Raw genomic sequence first — 18,074 nt, forward strand, 5'->3', positions numbered from 1 at the left:
AGAAGTACGACTCCTTTGTAGTTTCAGTAGTAACAAATTACAATTTAATGATCACAAAATAATAATTAATATTTTAATTTGCAGGGTGCCAAAGCGTGTCAAGACTTCTGGGACTCTTTGTTAGATTGATAAAACATTAAGTTTCAAAACTGTATTTTTATTTTACTTTCCAAAGTACCTATAATACAGGGTAATTTTTTAACCCTTTGCATATTTTGCGAGTTGAATACAATAGTTTATAATATAAACTAAACTAATAATATAAACTAGCAAAAAGCAGAGCTTTGTAAGGGCTCGCGGAATTTTTCTATCTATATAGTTATTACTAAGGTAGTTTTTAATAAGAGATCATCTTAAAAAAACCGGACAACTGCGAGTCGGACTCGCCCGCCGAGGGTCCCGTACAAATATAACGTATTTATTAATTTATTTACAAAAAAAATACTTTTCACATATTTTCCCAGTACTTGTAGTGACGATATTACTTGCCAAATTTCATAGTTCTAGAAATTCTAGATCAACGGGAATTACCATACTTAAGGGGGCCCACAGATTACCAGTTCGCCGGACGATATCAACCTGTCAGTTGTTCGGAGCTGTCAAATTTTGCGTTTAACTGGCCGGCTGATATCGTCCGGCGAAGTCCGTCAGGGGCCCCTTTATAGGTACATTTTGAGTCCTTTGAGAGTTTCGAAATATACATTTTTTGCGGCATAAACGGCCGTATCTTTTTTTCCGATCACTTAGAACTCTTAGAAGTTTAAATTTTTCACAGCTTTTAGGACCTAAGTTATGCTTTTAATTTCAACTCGATACATCCACGCGTTCCCGAGATAAAAGGTCTTAGTAGACAGACGGACGGACAACAAAAGTGATCCTATAAGGGTTCCGTTTTTTTTCCTTTTGTGGTACGGAACTCTAAAAATGATATGATATGATATAAGGGCTTCTATAAATAATTAATACCCCAAATCATTTTGTATTATATTATATCGAGAGTGTTTGTATTATATTATATCAATAGATACTTATATTAAATTCCTCATGCGAATATATTCTTGTTTCCTACATTTTAATACTTGAGTGTTTAACATTACGTAGGTTTAATCTATTATAAGGGAACCATCTATATATTGATGTATCCAAAACTTCTCATATTTTTATACCGTTTAGTACAGCTTTTATGTCTACCGTTCTCGAATTCTCCCTCAATTGCTCAAAGGTTAACTGGAAGAGATCCCTGAAAGGGATACGTTCGCCTTTGTACTATAAAACTTTGTGTGTTTTTTTCATGTCTTATCTTATGTTTCTTTTTGTACAATAAAGTGTTTTACTACTACTACTACTACTACTACTACTACATCTCATTAAAATGTCAAAAGGGCCTCACGTGTTGGCTTAAACTCCGAGCTAGCCTTACAAATGTCCGGAACACCTATAGCTTCTTGACCGGTAGACATGAATATGGGCGTAGCGATGTGACAACCCTATCGCTTGCTGATGGACCAGTACAATCAGTCAACGCAGGGCAGCTTGTGGAGAGCTGTTGGGAAGAAACATTCCCACGGCTCCTGGGAAGTGGGAATTTCTGCCACCCGATAGAAGGGTGGATAAAAAGGGCCCTCTGCCTCTGTCTTGCTTTAGCCGGTCGCCCAGAGTGGAGCGATATCGATTTCGACATTTGAAACGATAAGGCAGTAATAACGCGCTGCAATACTGCTGCCGACTGCGATATCAGTGCCGACTATATTACTGCAAATGTCAACAATACTGGCAGCGACATCAATTTTGACATTTGCAACAGTAAGGTAGTTAATGTCGCGCTGCAATACTGCTGCCGATTGCAATATTACTGCAGACTACATTACTGTCGCAAATATCATAAACCCTGGCAGTGACATCGATTTTGTCTTTTGAAACAGTAAGGCAGTAATATCACGCTACAATACTGCTGCCGACTGCGATATTACTGTCGACTGCATTACTACCGCAAATGTCAAAAACCCTGGCAGCGACATCGATTTTGGCATTTGAAACAGTAAGGCAGTACTATCGCCCTGCAATACTGCTGCCAACAGCGATATTACTGCCGACTGCATTACTACCGCAAATATCAAAAATCCTGGCTGCGCCTGTCATTTGCGCGCTGCAATACTGCTACCGACTGCAATATTACTGCAGACTACATTACTGTCGCAAATGTCATAAACCCTGGCAGTGACATCGATTTTGTCTTTTGAAACAGTAAGGCAGTAATATCGCGCTGCAATACTGCCGACTGCATTACTACCGCAAATGTCAAAAACCCTGGCAGCGACATCGTTTTTGGCATTTGAAACAGTAAGGCAGTACTATCGCCCTGCAATACTGCTGCCAACAGCGATATTACTGCCGACTGCATTACTACCGCAAATATCAAAAATCCTGGCAGCGATATCGATTTCGACATTTGCGCGCTACAATACTGCTGCTGACTGCAATATTACTGCCGACTACATTATTGCCTCGAATGTCAAAAACCCTGGCAGCGAAATCGATTTTGGCATTTGAAACAGTAAGACAGTAATATCGCGCTGCAATACTGCTGCCGACTGTGATATTACTGCCAACTGCATTACTGCCGCAATTTCGAAATCAATCACGTGTGATTTTAACCGCCATAGTAGTAAAAACGATTATCGATTCTATCAAAAAATATATAGTCACGTATTAAATTTCACCCATAATTAATTATGATTACCTACTAATAGGGTATTTGACTGTACTTAAGATAAATTATTTTACACCATGCAAGAAATAAAGCACCAGAAGATTAATAGAGAAACGTAGATAGCAGTTATTTTTAGTCACAATTTCTATTTTAAAACCCGATAACAACTATAAAGAGTAGGTAATTTGCTTGTGATGTCACATGCTAGTGTTTCATATAAATTCCATAGTAGCAAATCGACAAATCGTTTTAACAGTTCGAAAAAGAAACTCATTTGACTACTAGTATAGTCAAATACCCAATTATATTGAGCCACAAAAACCCAGCGCATTTTAACGGAACAACCTTTAACCTTGTCACTACTAACGCCATCTGTTAGAAAAATAAATAACTAACATTAGTCCAACAGATGGCGTTAGTAGTAATACACATTATTTACCCTTTTATTTATTTTTTATGTTTATATAATGATATTTTTATGCTTGATAACACATCTAGACATGAATATAAATTACTATGTTAAATCTCAAACCTAACAGTGCGATAGTTTTTCCGTAAAGTGTACCACAAGAATGCATAGATTGTCGAATAGTGATATAATAACTATTATATTCAACTATTATAAACTTCAAGGTTCAAAATCATTTATTTACATACAATATATATACAGTGGTACTACTAAACGAAATTAATAACTAGCTTAAATCTGAAACAGACCGCGCGAGGCTTTTGGCGGTCGGAACCCGGGAAGCCGGTTACTGGCTACATGCCCATCCCTCGCCCAATACTGGTACTTTCTTGGATCCGGCCTCCCTTAGACTGGTGACTGGTTTGCGACTCGGGGTTTCGGTGTGTACGCCACACATATATGCTCTTGTGGCACGAACGTGGACCTACTGGGACACCACGGATTATCTTGTCAAAAAAGTGCAGGCCGTTTTTCGAGATATGCGTCGCTTAATGACATAATCCGTCGGTCTCTTGCCACCATCAATGTGCCTGCTCTCCTTGAGCCGACTGGCATTATCAGAGATGATGGCAAGAGGCCCGATGGGGTGTCCTTAGTTCCTTGGAGCTTGGGACGGATGTTGGTGTGGGATGCTACCTGTGTACTGTGTAGACACACTGGCACCGTCCCACCTCCAACGGACTACTGTAAAAGCGGGCGGGGCGGCGGAAAGCGCCGAAATTTTAAAACGTAACAAATATAAGAGCCTCGGTAGAGAGTACCATTTTGTACCATTTGGAGTTGAAACTCCTAGTCCATGGGGTCCCAGCGCGCATAAGTTGTTCGCAGAAATCGCGAAGCGTCTGGTTGACGTAACTGGTGACCGAAGAGCTGGCGGCTACCTCGCACAACGTATCAGCATTGCGATACAGCGAGGAAATGCCGCCAGCATCCTTGGTACAATGCCTCAGGGGCCTATTTTAGATTTAAGCTAGTTATTAATTTCGTTTAGTTATAAACTTTATATAGTTCGTTTTTTATGCATTAGAAAAAGGCTACGCGATCATGACGTGTCTTTTAATTGTTAAACTCTTTTTTAAAATCCGTAACTATTACTTATGAAAGCAAAAGAATGTAAATAATCGTATATGATTCATATATGTTACTGTGTATGTTACATTATTTCCCTTGACTTACTTTTCAAAAGCGTTTGTCAATAAAAAGACACGTCAAGATCGTTTACCTTTTTTCTAATGCTAAAAAAACTAACTATACCGACTTTTATATGCGACCAAGCCAATCCCGCAATCACGGAAGAATTAGTTGTTTCAATCTCGTTTCTCTGCAAACGATTGTCATCTTGGCTAGGCACTCAGATATGTATATTTTCTATGGAGGATTTTTCTTTCTATATTCGAGGCTGATCCCATAGCAAAAGTTGCTTAAAATAACCTATTCACTCACCTCGCAATATGTTCATTGGTAGAGTTTCATTTCATACGTCACAGGCAGGGCCGGATTTACCCTAAGTCAAAGTAGGCAACTGCTTAGGGGCCCCGCCTCGGCTAGGGGGCCCCGGCGGCTCAGCGCACACTAAATAAAATTTTGTTCCATAGGGTCAAAATTCATGAGTAAATTTTTTATTGTTATAATAATGAGTATGCTTTGTTATTGTCTTTTTCGATCCATTCTTTAAATTAATAAAATACGAGTACTGTAATAAAATTGAAGCAATACGTTACAATTTAAGGGGCGTATTCTGCGTACCTACCTGTTGTAAAGTTGTAATAATAGGGGTTTTCAGGAAAAATGGTTCGCTTTCTTTCGAACAACCAACAACTTTTGGGTTATTTCGACTCAGAATCGCGAGGACTATTGATTAAAACAAAGAAAAAGAAAGAAGACGAACGTGTCCCCAGTTTTGGAATGCTCGACCTTCAGCCTCACTTTTTACCTCAATTTACCATTGGTTTATGTTCCACATCTCCTCTACATCAGCTTAGCCTTTGGGCTCACTGCGCCAAGCTCGGCCTGCGGTCTCGCTTTTTAATACAATGGACATTGGTTCGTGTCTGTGCTCAACTATTTATCCTGAAGCCTGATGAAGCACACGGCTTTGACTTCGCATGAAAGCTCGCGTCACTGGGACACTTCGGACTTTTAGGCCCAGATGAAGATCGATACCCGGCCTTTTAACAACCTTTCTCAATTTGCGATATTGTTAACAAAAAATTTCGCGCTCGCTGCGCTCGCGTTTATTTTTGCTTCTTTAGTTGACCCTATATCATCTACATGTTAGCTTGACTGTGTTGAATGAATAGAGTTAGACCAAGAAAAGTATGCAATGATTTTGATAGCATACGCAGTGCAAGTGTTATTTATACGGCATAATGTCATAGAAGTTTTGACGTTTAAAATAACACTTGCACTGCGAGTGCTATCAAAATTGATGCAGGCTTATCTTGGTCTAACTCTATTAATTTAAGTAATTTTATCATATGGAAATTCTTTATTATTAGGTTGATTCTAATCATGTAGCTCGGCGTTTGGTCTTATGGTCGGACATTCGCTGTTCAGCCTCGCAAAATATTTACTATTGAGAAAATCAACTTTGCGGCACTAGTTGAGCTTAGCCTTTAGCCTCGCTTAAAATTGCCATTAGAGGTAGATAGGAAAGTGACGCTGAAGCTCACATCTTTGGTATTCCACTGGGAATTGGCCTTAAGAGCCCATCAACGTGCACACTAGCGCCACTGCTAAATAATCGTGATTATTTAAATTTAACGCCAGGTAGTTGAAAAAGGAGGCCGCTACGTACTGTATTTAGTATTTAAGTACCTTTACATCAAACTAGTTTTTATGTTGCTGGATTCGTCGATCTATGAAATCAAAACTAAAACGGCCGTTTTAATTTTGGACGCATAGATTGTCGGATTGCCTAAAGGGCTCTCCCCACACTTGACGAGACGCGAAATCGGCAAAAACCGATAGAATAAAGCTTTATGTCCCCGCAATAAGAGCGAAAAAGACATCGTTGGATTGGATCGGCTCGGCCGACGCGAAGATTGTAATTAAAAACGCAAACGTATTTCCCTGTACTGAATATGGTGTGTGCAGAATTGACTGTAGGGGGCCCCGAGCCTCGCACGCCTAGGGGCCCCGACATGCTTAATCCGGCCCTGGTCACAGGTCACAATTTCATAAAAGTTTTACGTTTAAAATAACACTACGTGTGCTATTAAAATCGCTGCAGACTTTTCTTGGTCTAACTCTATCATCTTTAGGTAAACCAAGCCGAGCACGCTCGTGGCCAAATAATAATTACCTAATATATTCTGGCTACGTATTCGTCTGTATGGATTAATTTATGTTAATTAAGGATATATTATGTATGTGCACATTGCACGCAGAGAAGATGGCCGATGGGGTCGAAAAGTGCTCGAGTGGAGACCACGGACTAGCAAGCGCAGCGTAGGACGTCCACCCACAAGATGGACAGACGATCTTGTTAAGGTCGCCGGAAGACGCTGGATGCGGGTCGCTTCCAACCGGCACGTATGGAGGTCCAAGGGGGAGGCCTATGTTCAGCAGTGGACGTCTTATGGCTGAGATGATGATGATGAAGGATATGTATACATTATCGGTCAGCCTTTCATCTGAATCCGTTCAGCTTCTCCACGTGGAACATACAAATGTTGATTAGGATTTACTAAATGTTATTTAATGTGATATAATCTCGAGATGACAGCTGTGACATGAATAAGATCAAAGCACCAGGAAAAATTAAGCGTGTTAAGGAAGACCCGGATTCCTTGATATCCGGTCAAGTGCGGTAACCATTTTGCTACCGAAGTTGTGATCAAAGTAGTCCTTAGGTATGGTACCTACGCGAGAGATGGGTCTTTGTAATTTCATTGTTATTTGATCTTTACTCCACCATCTCTTTGAAACAACTGCTGTACTATACTTTTTCTGGGTCCTATTTGTGCAATAAAATATTTTGATCTTATCTTATCTTTTGTGTTTTAGGAACACAATATAGCGCCTTGTAAAAAGTAAAATCGAAAAATCAATGGTATATTTGGGTATGTTCCTCCTACTTCAAAATCAAAACATATTTTTTTAGTGTTACTCAGTTTATTAATGCATATCTGTACATTCTGTACTAAACGGCCTTAGACCTAAAGCGTTTAATAGGCCGAACCGCCACTAAAGCTCTGTTTAGAATACTCGTGAATAATTAATTAATCGAATCCAGAATTAGTTTTTAGAATCCAGAACTAGATATAGTTCGCCCCGAACTGAGAACTCTTGATCGGCCAAAAATATACATATGGAGTGGATTCATATTTTTATATTATAATAAGTACATATTTAATTTTCGACGCGATGGAATAAAAAAAGTAGAAATTCAGTTCAGTTTCGTCTACAAATTAATGTTAAAGAGCCTTTCGGATCATCAAATTTAAATTTTCATTATGATCGCGCCAAAAATAAAGAAATTTAAGATGACGGCCGTTTTTTTTCTACAATTGTGACTATCATATGGAATTAGGTATGTTAAACGACCTTTTGGTCTGATCGTATTGAAAATTGTAAGCTGGAGATTCGAAAGATTCCTTAATAAGAATCCGAATTAAAAATGAAAGAGACGTCGACATATCCACTATACAATAATTATTCTGTGGTCAAAAGACTTTTTCATCACACTTGCTCGGAAAAGATGTATTTACACGTAGGGCTTGCGGGCGGGAAATTGAATTTTTCGCCCTAGGGCGGAAAAAATCTTTTCCGAGCAAGTGTGATGAAAAACACTTATTTACACGTAGGGCTTGCGGGCGGGAAATTGAAATTTTCGCCCTAGGGCGGAAAAGTGTTTTATACAGAAGTTTGTTTTTATTAATTCTCCTTTTTTTCCTTACAAGTGTGATGAAAAACATTGTGTGTGCCACGGGCGGTAAAGAAATTCCGAACTCGTGAACATTTTAAGCCCTCGCTTCGCGTCGGGCTTAAAATTGACACTCGTTCGTAATTTCTTATTTCCCGCCCTTAATACACAATGTACTATTTCAATTGCACGTTGTTTGGCGAACCGCGAGTGCTCAGTTCGGGTCGAATAAGTAGGTACCTATAAAAGGTTTAGAGATTTTTTAATTACTCATATAATAACAATACAGTTAAATGTAAGGCTGTTTTAACATTAAATTTGGATCCGTACGCCGCTCCAGTGTGCAACCGGGACATCGCTTTACGCGCATAACGCTCTCTCGCTCTCACACCGGAGCTTGTATGGATGCGCATCAGTCCAACCATGTAAACAAAGTAACATATACAATATGTAAACATGTAAATGTAAATATATATAATTATAGTAAATATATTAAATTACATAATTTATAATGTAATTTAATATTATGAGAATAAATATCTAAATCTAAACACTTCAAAATAAGAAAAGATCTATCTTTCTTTAATTAAAAACTTCAGCAGCACTGATCAGATAAAGTGATCAATATTGTTACTCGCAATGACCAGCAATGATTATAGAGTATAAAAATGGAACAGTGAACTAACTTTTATTTGGTTTAATATAAGCTCACATAAAATCAATATTCTTTTCTACCTTGAATTCATATTCAAGATTCTTTATAAACAAATCGTTCATATTTAAAATATTTAAATTGACATCTTTCGCTGCAATGTACACAAGAAACTTAACCTACCTACCCAATTAAAATATTTTATTTTATAAATATTATTATGAGAACTGATGTAAGCCAGAAGTAAATTGAAGTTAAAGTAAAAAACTAGAATTATTAAATATAATTATGTGAACTAATACGGACCCGTTTTATTTCTTTGTAAAAATCATTTATAACTAACAATAAAGCTCTAAATCATAACCAAATTAGCGACAAATGATTTGAAACCAATTCTTATTTAACTTAAACATAACATAATAAAAACAAAATGTAAACATCACGAGGCCCTCCGCTTTCTAAACATCCTTTTGACTAGTCATTGAATATTCATTATCGACAACTCAAACGGCCTTTTGAACTACCAAGACGAATTACAATTTGTACATGTCTGGGATCTCCTAACTCGTCATGGTCGACCATTTCAAATAGAGCGTCGTCACGGGTGTCAGGTGGTCCATATAAGAAACACCGCCTCGTCGATTGCGGCAGTATACGGCTATGTATGTAGACCTGAAGGTTCTGGTGGTACTGGCGGTGACGGTGGCGGCGGTCAAGGGTGCCGATAACGCCACCGCTGTCGCCGCGCCCGCCGCTTCGAGGCCGCCACCGGCAACAATCAAACACGAATCAGGAGGAGTCAGTATATCATACACGACTATTTTTGTACTAAAATTGTATATTATCAATAATTATAATCCAGCTCATTCTGTTAATTTAATAATTTTATCTACACGCTTATCGTAAATCCTCTATGATGTTGTCGAAAACCGCAAAATAAACTGTTTTGTTAGAACAAATTTCTTATCTGTGTCAAATGTCAACTGTAAACAGTGTTATCAAATGCCGCTATGGCGGTCGTAACATACGGTTCTTGAACACAGCATAGAGATCTTATATTATGCGTGTAGATAAAGCGCATATAGCTGTACATAATAAGGCATTAACCCGTGTGATGTTTTTATGAAACTCGTTTTCGGCTCGTTTCATAAATCCATACTGGTATTTTAATGCCTATCATTATGTAGCAGTGACATAAACTACTATTAGGTGTTAGTATGAAAATGGAAAATGTTAGTTCACTACTTACCTTTCTACGAGACCGCATGCGAAATAGCAAAATGCCCATTCTTTTTCACTAAAATCACATCACCATTGGATCTTTATAATATTTGGTATCGTACATAACATCATAAACTTTATATTGACAGGCACTCGCAAGCTTTGGAAAAATGTTACTAGACATACCTTTAGGATTTGTGGAGGCATGCAAAGATGTAAGTAAAGTTTATCAAACTTCTATGACAAGAAAATAATTTAATATTATTTCGTTTTATATAATATTATTATATAATAATTTAGTTTTTACAAATAGTTATCAATAATGTTCTCATAAATCGTTTCAGGGAGTGGCGGCGATAGAAAAAACCTTTCTTGCTATAGTTAGAGGAATATTGTAAGATATTGAAGACTAGTTTGAAATATAAACAAATAAATTAATTTAATTCTAGGCATTGCGTTTCACTTGCAAACCACACGTTTCAATTAAAACGAACGAATATACCAGAAGTGTTAAAAGCTTTTTTTATGCAAATGCTTGTTAACAAAGTGAGACCGAAATTATCATAACAAACAAGTCGCCATAACAGCTGTCAGATCAAATTGTCGTCATTTTGATTCGTCGTTGCCTCGAAGTCATACTAGATATGTGAAATAAAATAATGTTAAAACATTTAACTTGTTTTATGTTAATACTTTATGTCGTCTGTGATGATACGATAAACGAAAAGCTACATAACAACAACAACACGGAAAAATCACAAACTGTAAATCAAACAAATGATGACAGATCAAGCGCACAAAATCCCAGTAATAATAAAATCATCAACTCAGTGAGTAAGGTAAGTAATCACCATATCTTTCTATCGACCTTTCATTGCAGTAATTGTCTTACTGAGTCATTCCTCATCTACCACCTACAGGTAGAGATATACGTGATATGATTTGCCTTTTCTGTTCCCAGAACTTAAGAAACCAAAAAGTTTAAATTCCGAATAGTTTTGTCAAATGTCCGCAATCTTGATTGGTCAGGGTGCCTAGCCAACGAGCCAATCGTTTACGCTCCGTAGCATAGCGTAGTCATCTCTCTCTATCACCCTTCTATATTAGTGCGACAGACACAGATGCGCTTCGTTCGAAACGTAAGTAAACGATTGGCACGTTGGCTAGACACCCAGGACAGGTTTTAAGCGATGTCCTGAAATTAGGCTCTCTGGCTTTAGTACCTATCCTTAACTTTCGAGTATAGAAGACAACTTTTGTTTTTCTGCGTGTGTTATGGCGTTATTCATAAACGCGTTACACACGGCGTAATTTTTTCCCGCATACCGTATACGGGATTAAATCGAATACCGTAGTGACAGCCAAATTTGTAAGAAAACGTTCAAAGTCTACGCGGCGTCTACGCGGGAAAGCCGTCTAGCCGTCTGAACGATTTTGAACATCTCTATACAAATTTTGCTGTCACTACGGTATTCGATAAAATCCCGTATACGGTATACGGGAAAAATTAACGCCGTGTGAACCTAGCCTTACAAGCCCCATGTTGGTTTTCATTAATCTGTCATTCTGATCTGACATAAGTATATGTATTTGTAAGAAAGGGATACAACATAAAATAACATTGAGGCTTGTAAAGTTTTATGAATAAGAGGGTAAGTTATTTACTCGTTAGTGTCACTTCGATGAAAAGTACCTACTAGTATATAAAATACTGTAAGTATGATAATTATTATAAAAAATATTTCACACATAAGGGTTTTAGGTATTTTAATGTTTTTATTTCTGTGTTTTTAGGGGCTAAAAGCTGTGACCGATGGAGCAATACAAATTATAACCGGCGTCATAGAGGTTAGTAAAAACAAGGACCATCCAGTTTCATTTAAACTTGAACTAGTTAAGATGCTTGTGTTGTGTTAGGTAACTAGGTATAAGAAAACAATTATAACCTATCCAAAAAAACTACACAGACACACGTGTTAGAATGTCATACCAAGACAACGTGAGTCAGTCAGGCCAATTCGAATGTACACTGATATCAGTGGGCGCAGCACGGTTCCATTTTTATCGTCTATCACTATGCGCGTCCCTTTCGCACTTACGTACTTGTTAGAACGTGACAGGCATGGTGACAAGGGATAAAAACGCGACCGTGCTAAGCCGCCTAGAATATCGTGCATATAGCCTCGTACTTGTCCATACATATTTCGGCGCGAGCGAGACGTACGATAACTGATTGACATCGTTCAAATATCATTCTGATGTCAGGGTACGTTCGAATTGGCCTGTCAGTGGCATGGACATATTTTTCCAGTTAGAGTAGGTAAGTATTCCATATTGTATGTATTCCATTTTCATAAAAGTTACTTGTATTCCTTGGTAACAGGTTGGTTCCGGGATACTCCGCGCAATAACGAATGTGAGTAGGTACTCATTATTGTTTAGTAATTTATCTAGGTAAATCTAAAATAAAATTTTGTGTTTTGTTTTCATTTACTTACTTTGTGTTACTATATTACTTTCAGTGGTTCGATGGCGGTCAAAAAAGTTAATACATACCTACATGTCCTACATGTAACTACGACAACATGTTATGGCGTCACTATTTTATTAAGCATGTTTTTATTTATTCCAAGTGGATCTTTAGAAAAATGTAAACAAAATAAAAACATGTAACTCAGTCGTTCGTGCAATAACATGATTCCATAGAAGATGATGGCGGATGGCTAGATGTCGGCGGCCGATCGTAAGATCAGGCATATCGTGAAATTCCTAGGCATATCGTGAAACGTGAAAATCTTTGACTCCTTCCCTGAGTCGACGGAGCCCCGCTACGCGGGGCTCCTATTTCTGGGCAGTTTGCCCTTCGGGCATCTGAAGCAACCTAACGAACCTATCCTACCTATCTATTGAGTTAAAGTGACTATCGTCAAAATATTACACAGGAACATTACGATCTGCCTATGACATAGATATAATACGTAATGTTTTACCTCATCGGCCGACAGACAATGTGTTTTAAGAGATTAATAATGTTTGCACTTCAGTGCAGCTGTTAGATTACGTACACAGGTTAATTGTTTTAAAATAAGAAATATAAAACTAAATTTAATATCACATTAAATTTATTTGAGTTCAGCAATTTCAGCATGTAATATTTTTATTACGTTTTTCCTAAGACAATATGATTTGATTCAAAAGATAGATCCCATATTATACAAGATACATATGTACATAAACTATTACGGTTTTTATATAAGTAGTTATACTTTTATTAAGTTATGTCATATTAATGGTTGTTTAAATTATAATAACATTCTTTATAGCACTCTGAATGGTGGTTATAATACAGGATGGTTCTTATTGGCATATTAAATATATCATTGTATTAATATAAATTAAATATTAAGGTCAATGTGGGGAACAAACCGTCTACATGATCTTTCGTTGCTTCTAACTCAGTTTTGTGCACACTTATACTAGGTACGCTTCCAGAAGATCGTTAGAGCAGAAGGAGCAAACCTCTTTCTTTCCGACTGTGTCTGAGTGACGTATGTATACAAATACGAGAGTTCTTGCCTTATTACGGTCTTCCGAACCGAAAATGTTATATGCATGATTTCTCCACATAGACCGTCGATATTTTTACGAGTGAGAAACAGTGTAGATGTCAGTGATGACTGATGACAAAATGAACATTTTACATGTTATTTCGTAGCAATAATGTTTTAAAAATACAGGTTTAGTATTATATAACAATATATTTTGTAAATGGTTTCTATGTTTAATATAGCTCTGTCAAAAAAAAATACAATTATTAGGCCTCCCTTATACCACTTTAATTACGCTAAACACATAAACATATCAACAATATGGCGCCCTATTAGTACAGGTTGTATTTTGAATTTAATAGTAAATGTATCTTAAATATGGTTATGTAGTTTAATTCACCCACAATTTAAGTGAATCCATTGAGTGACGAAAATTACCCATATAAAAAGTATAACTCATTTTCATTGCACTAAGAAATAAATTGCATTGTAGCTTAATTAACGTTCTATTAAGGCTTATGCGATGTAAGTCGTCGTCAAATATGTCAGAGCTCACAAATATCTGAGCATGCCTCTGTTGTTAAGGCACTAGAGTGCGTGTTCCGATATTTTCGCCGAGACGCGGCGCAGGCCGCACCGATATATCTGATGGTGCTTATACAACAATTTGTAAATCAACCCATGGATAACACACACAAGATACAGTAACATCACAAAGTTGTCAGTTGAACAATACATTAATATCCAATATGGCGCATGAGATGAAGGCCCCAATAAACTTTTACTTTCAATAAGCGTGGTGGTTTTGGTTAATATGACTACCATTTACTGTACCTAACGACTAGACGATGTCCTTAAAAATAACAAGAGTGCTTATAAACTATCAATATCAATAACAACTTAATTATAATAAAATATTAAAATCTGTAACGTAAATGTAACGTAAAATGTTGTACATTTAATAAGTACTATTACGCTTGAAGTTTGAGCGGAATTTGTATATTTTAAATCAATAAATCGTAATCAGAGTAATCAATTTGGCTATTAGCTCACTTTGTAACTAAATAAATACCGGCATCACACATGGATTCTAGGAGGCTAGCTGGACTGGATATTCAGAAGAGATCACATAATATAACAGTGCAGGATATTGATCAAGCTCAGTCAACCATATCCACGCCTCTATCCTCGTAAGACCCAGGGCAATTTTAGCGCTTTTGAATTTGGAACTTTCTTTTATTTCTATAATAAGTTCAAAACTCGAATTTAAATTGTACTTGTACAAGTACACGGGGACTTACGAGGCTATGTAAGGAAATTAAAATTAAATAAAAGAGAGCCATAGATCGGAGGGCCTACCGCCAACATAGAAAAATCTAAAAACTTTTTCTGCCTTTGTATCGATCTTGCATATTGGAGCGATAGAGAAGCAGATAATAAAATATCGAATTTCGTTTTTCGCGGTAGGACCTCAGGGAACAAAATGTAATGACAACGGCGAAGTTTACGTTTTTATAATCATTATTTAAGTTAATAATTCAGTTCCATGCTCAGAACCTTAAGCACTTAAGCATGTCAATTTGTTCCATACATTTCAAGTCAAACTCTCGTACAAATACATTCAATTATCCTATTTATTAAAATATAACAAAAATATGTACTTTATTTTAAGGTATGGCTTAAGAAATGCAGATAAAGTCATAATTAACTATATACTTTGCAATACAATTCCTTCAAAATTAAATGTAACTTTGGTTCATAAACAAAAATAATTAGGTACAATAAGCCCAAAACATACGATTTTTCATTTTAGCATTTACTTTAAGACTTAAGTCAAAAGAAGATAAAACTTTTAAAAAATAGGCAGACAAAAAGTTCAAGGCATTGAAATAAAGATTGCAAACAAAGAAAAAATAATTTCAAGAATACAACTTTCAAGAAAAAAGAATAAGAAAGTTAACTACTTACATGCAATATTACTGATAGAACTTGTTAAGGCGGCCATAAACCTTGTGCACATGATCCTATAAAACATAGGTACGACAGCGGCTCATGAGACAAAAATACTGGCCACTAATATGTACGAATAGAAAACAATAGTATGACGTTCATTTACAAGCAGGTAAGTGAAAAATTAATTAGGGGTAGATCCGTTTTATAAGTTTCTATCCTCATCTGTTATTTGATTCATACCATAACTATATTATGTCGTATAATATGTAGGTACTTAAAGAAATTGCTAATGGGTTGTAGCTAAACCAAGTGGGGGAAAGTGGTGTGAGAGTGTATACTCGTATTGAAATATCTGCAATGGTTAACTTTAAAAGCTTAAATTTGTATTTTAATGCTTAGAACGGTAGATTATTTATTATGGCATAAAATTTAATAAAAAGGGAAAGTTCTTAATTCTTTTTTCCATGAATGTAGAATGACTAAATTAAGAATAACATTTCATTGTTTTATTTATTTCAATTCCACGACAAAGAAAGCGTCAAAATAAGGTTAAAACGTCACGTCAGTTAATCTTATCCCTAAATTTAACCGTGGCAGAGATTTATTAGAAAGATATATATTTTTTAACCCGTTTTCGATTACTTGTTAGCTCATTTAGCAATGCATTAGGCAACTCATTTTGCAATAACTATAACTAACATAATGTCTTAACAGAATCTAAAGCATATCAAATAACAAATGAGAATAAATGACTTAATCGCATCTTAGGCTATAATCTACTTTTTATTTGGGCGCTAATAGCAAGTACAGTCAGCGTCAAATAAACTGTTACGGCCAAAGCGATATTCAATGCTGACTGTACGAAGTGTTACTCCGAGCCGGTGGGATTTGTATTTAAAAATTTAAACAATTCATCACTTGGGAATTGCATTAAATAAGAGGAAAGTGGACGACCGAGAAGCTGCTCTCCACTATACACTATACTCTTAAGGTTACATTCCAATTGCGATAGTATTGCAGCGCAGCTTACTGTCGACTGCAGGAAATGACAACATCAATATCGATGTAGGTACTGGATAATTGAAATTCCCTGCAGTAATGCAGTCAGTAGTAATGATTTGCTGCACTGAAATGCTGTCGCAACCGGAATGTAATGTTTTAAAAAAACTACCGATGTCATTATAAAGTAATAACGAGTTCAACTTCACTTGACTAGGCCATTTCCATTAACATTGACGTAATTGTTAGAAGCTATTGGTTTCTTGTCTAGCGACGGGAAAGTGATGTACGTCGGATTAGTCACAGCGTTGTTCTGTGAGTTTTTGAGATTATTCTTTTTAGTTTCTAATTCAAATACCTCATCGGTTTCCTCCTCGATGCGGGGGATCATATTGAGGTAGGGGGAAGTGGCGCCCTCGTGGTCGGAGTCGGAACCGCTGCGCGCGCTGAGGTGGTTGAGGGAGAGCATGGGGGTCAGCTCCGAGCCCTGGCTTGCGGCAGAGGAGCGCCCGTTGAGCTTCCGCGAGTCGAAGTCGAACGTCGAGCCGATCCGAGGACTAAATACGTTCTGGTTAGATGCCGGTGTCATCGCTAGGTAACCCTCGTCATCTGAAATAATGATGTTGGCAAAGAAGAATTTCATGGTCTGTCATTGGGAAATAAAACAATTTACGACCACCAAAAACATTAATTATTAACATCGCTGTTTGACTGCATAGAAATTTTAACTGCAGGGGCAACTATCTCTGCTGCTGGCTGTACATCAGCGATCAATCTCAAGGAAAACACGAATTTTCTTGTACATTATACATATCTCCTTTACTATCAATAAAATTTTGCATGTGATGAAACTGCATTGCGCTACACTTTCTTCATAAGACTAATATAATTCTTTAGTAAATAGGTATTGTTGTTTTCATGATAACATTGCTCGTAGTTAAACAAATATGTTTTGTTTAACTATATTGTTATCTTAATTAGTTATTTACATATTTTGGGAAACCGATCCAGAGGAATAATTTAATCAAATGTGTTATTTTGAGTTACTTTTTGATATCATAATCACTTGTTAGCGGGCAAATATTATGATTTCCGAGAATTACATCGAAAACAAACAGTTACATTTATTCCATACCATTCGTTATTGAGCAATTATTATTTATTAAGTAAGCTTGATAATGCTTTAATTTTATTATATTAATAGCTTTATAAAACTCTTGCAGGATTTGTTTCAAGTGTAGTTAGCAAAGTCAACAACCAGCATGCGTCACACATCGTTTACCCATCCAAATTGGTGCAGCTTATTCAGAACTCGGTATTTTCCGTATATTCTAAAGAAAATTAAAAGGAAAAAATAACTTTAAAGATATTACACATTGTTTAGTCATGCCTGCCGCTGGAAATAATTATTAGTTACGATAAAAACTCAGATCAATACAATACATAACTATAAATTGCAAACGCTTATTTAAACATGTTGATAAAAGTTTAGTTGTTATCCTATCCTTGCACTTATGAAAGAATCACTTTACCTATTTTAGTTGAATTACTCTAAAATGATTCAATATTGTACTGACTATCATAAAATTCAACACTTCTTCGTATTAAGTTTAAAACGATTATTTAAATATTATATACCCAGTATAGAGTTAGAC

At 36.5% G+C, this 18,074-nt stretch overlaps 1 protein-coding gene and 1 long non-coding RNA gene across 7 annotated transcripts in view; one reads left to right on the forward strand and one right to left on the reverse strand.

Moving 5' to 3' along the window:
• Positions 1–8,869: 8,869 nt before the first annotated feature.
• LOC134806771 (vascular endothelial growth factor receptor 1) overlaps positions 8,870–18,074 on the reverse strand; it is a 56,830-nt gene continuing 47,625 nt past the window's right edge. For 5 of the 6 annotated variants that reach the window (XM_063780101.1, XM_063780099.1, XM_063780100.1 and 2 more), the window contains one exon: positions 16,481–17,028. In XM_063780101.1, the coding sequence (XP_063636171.1) occupies positions 16,625–17,028 (404 nt within the window). In that variant the 3' untranslated portion in view covers positions 16,481–16,624. Of the gene's footprint in view, positions 9,453–16,480; positions 17,029–18,074 lie in introns of those variants that run through there. The other variant, XM_063780102.1, reaches the window with a different exon arrangement.
• Positions 9,784–15,888, forward strand: LOC134789400 (uncharacterized). The gene is made up of 5 exons (XR_010144046.1): positions 9,784–10,134; positions 10,264–10,758; positions 11,714–11,767; positions 12,303–12,335; positions 12,442–15,888. It is a non-coding gene; the product is annotated as an uncharacterized LOC134789400 (long non-coding RNA).

Source organism: Cydia splendana, chromosome 3 (genome assembly GCF_910591565.1).
Source record: "Cydia splendana chromosome 3, ilCydSple1.2, whole genome shotgun sequence".
Lineage (NCBI taxonomy): Eukaryota > Metazoa > Arthropoda > Insecta > Lepidoptera > Tortricidae > Cydia > Cydia splendana.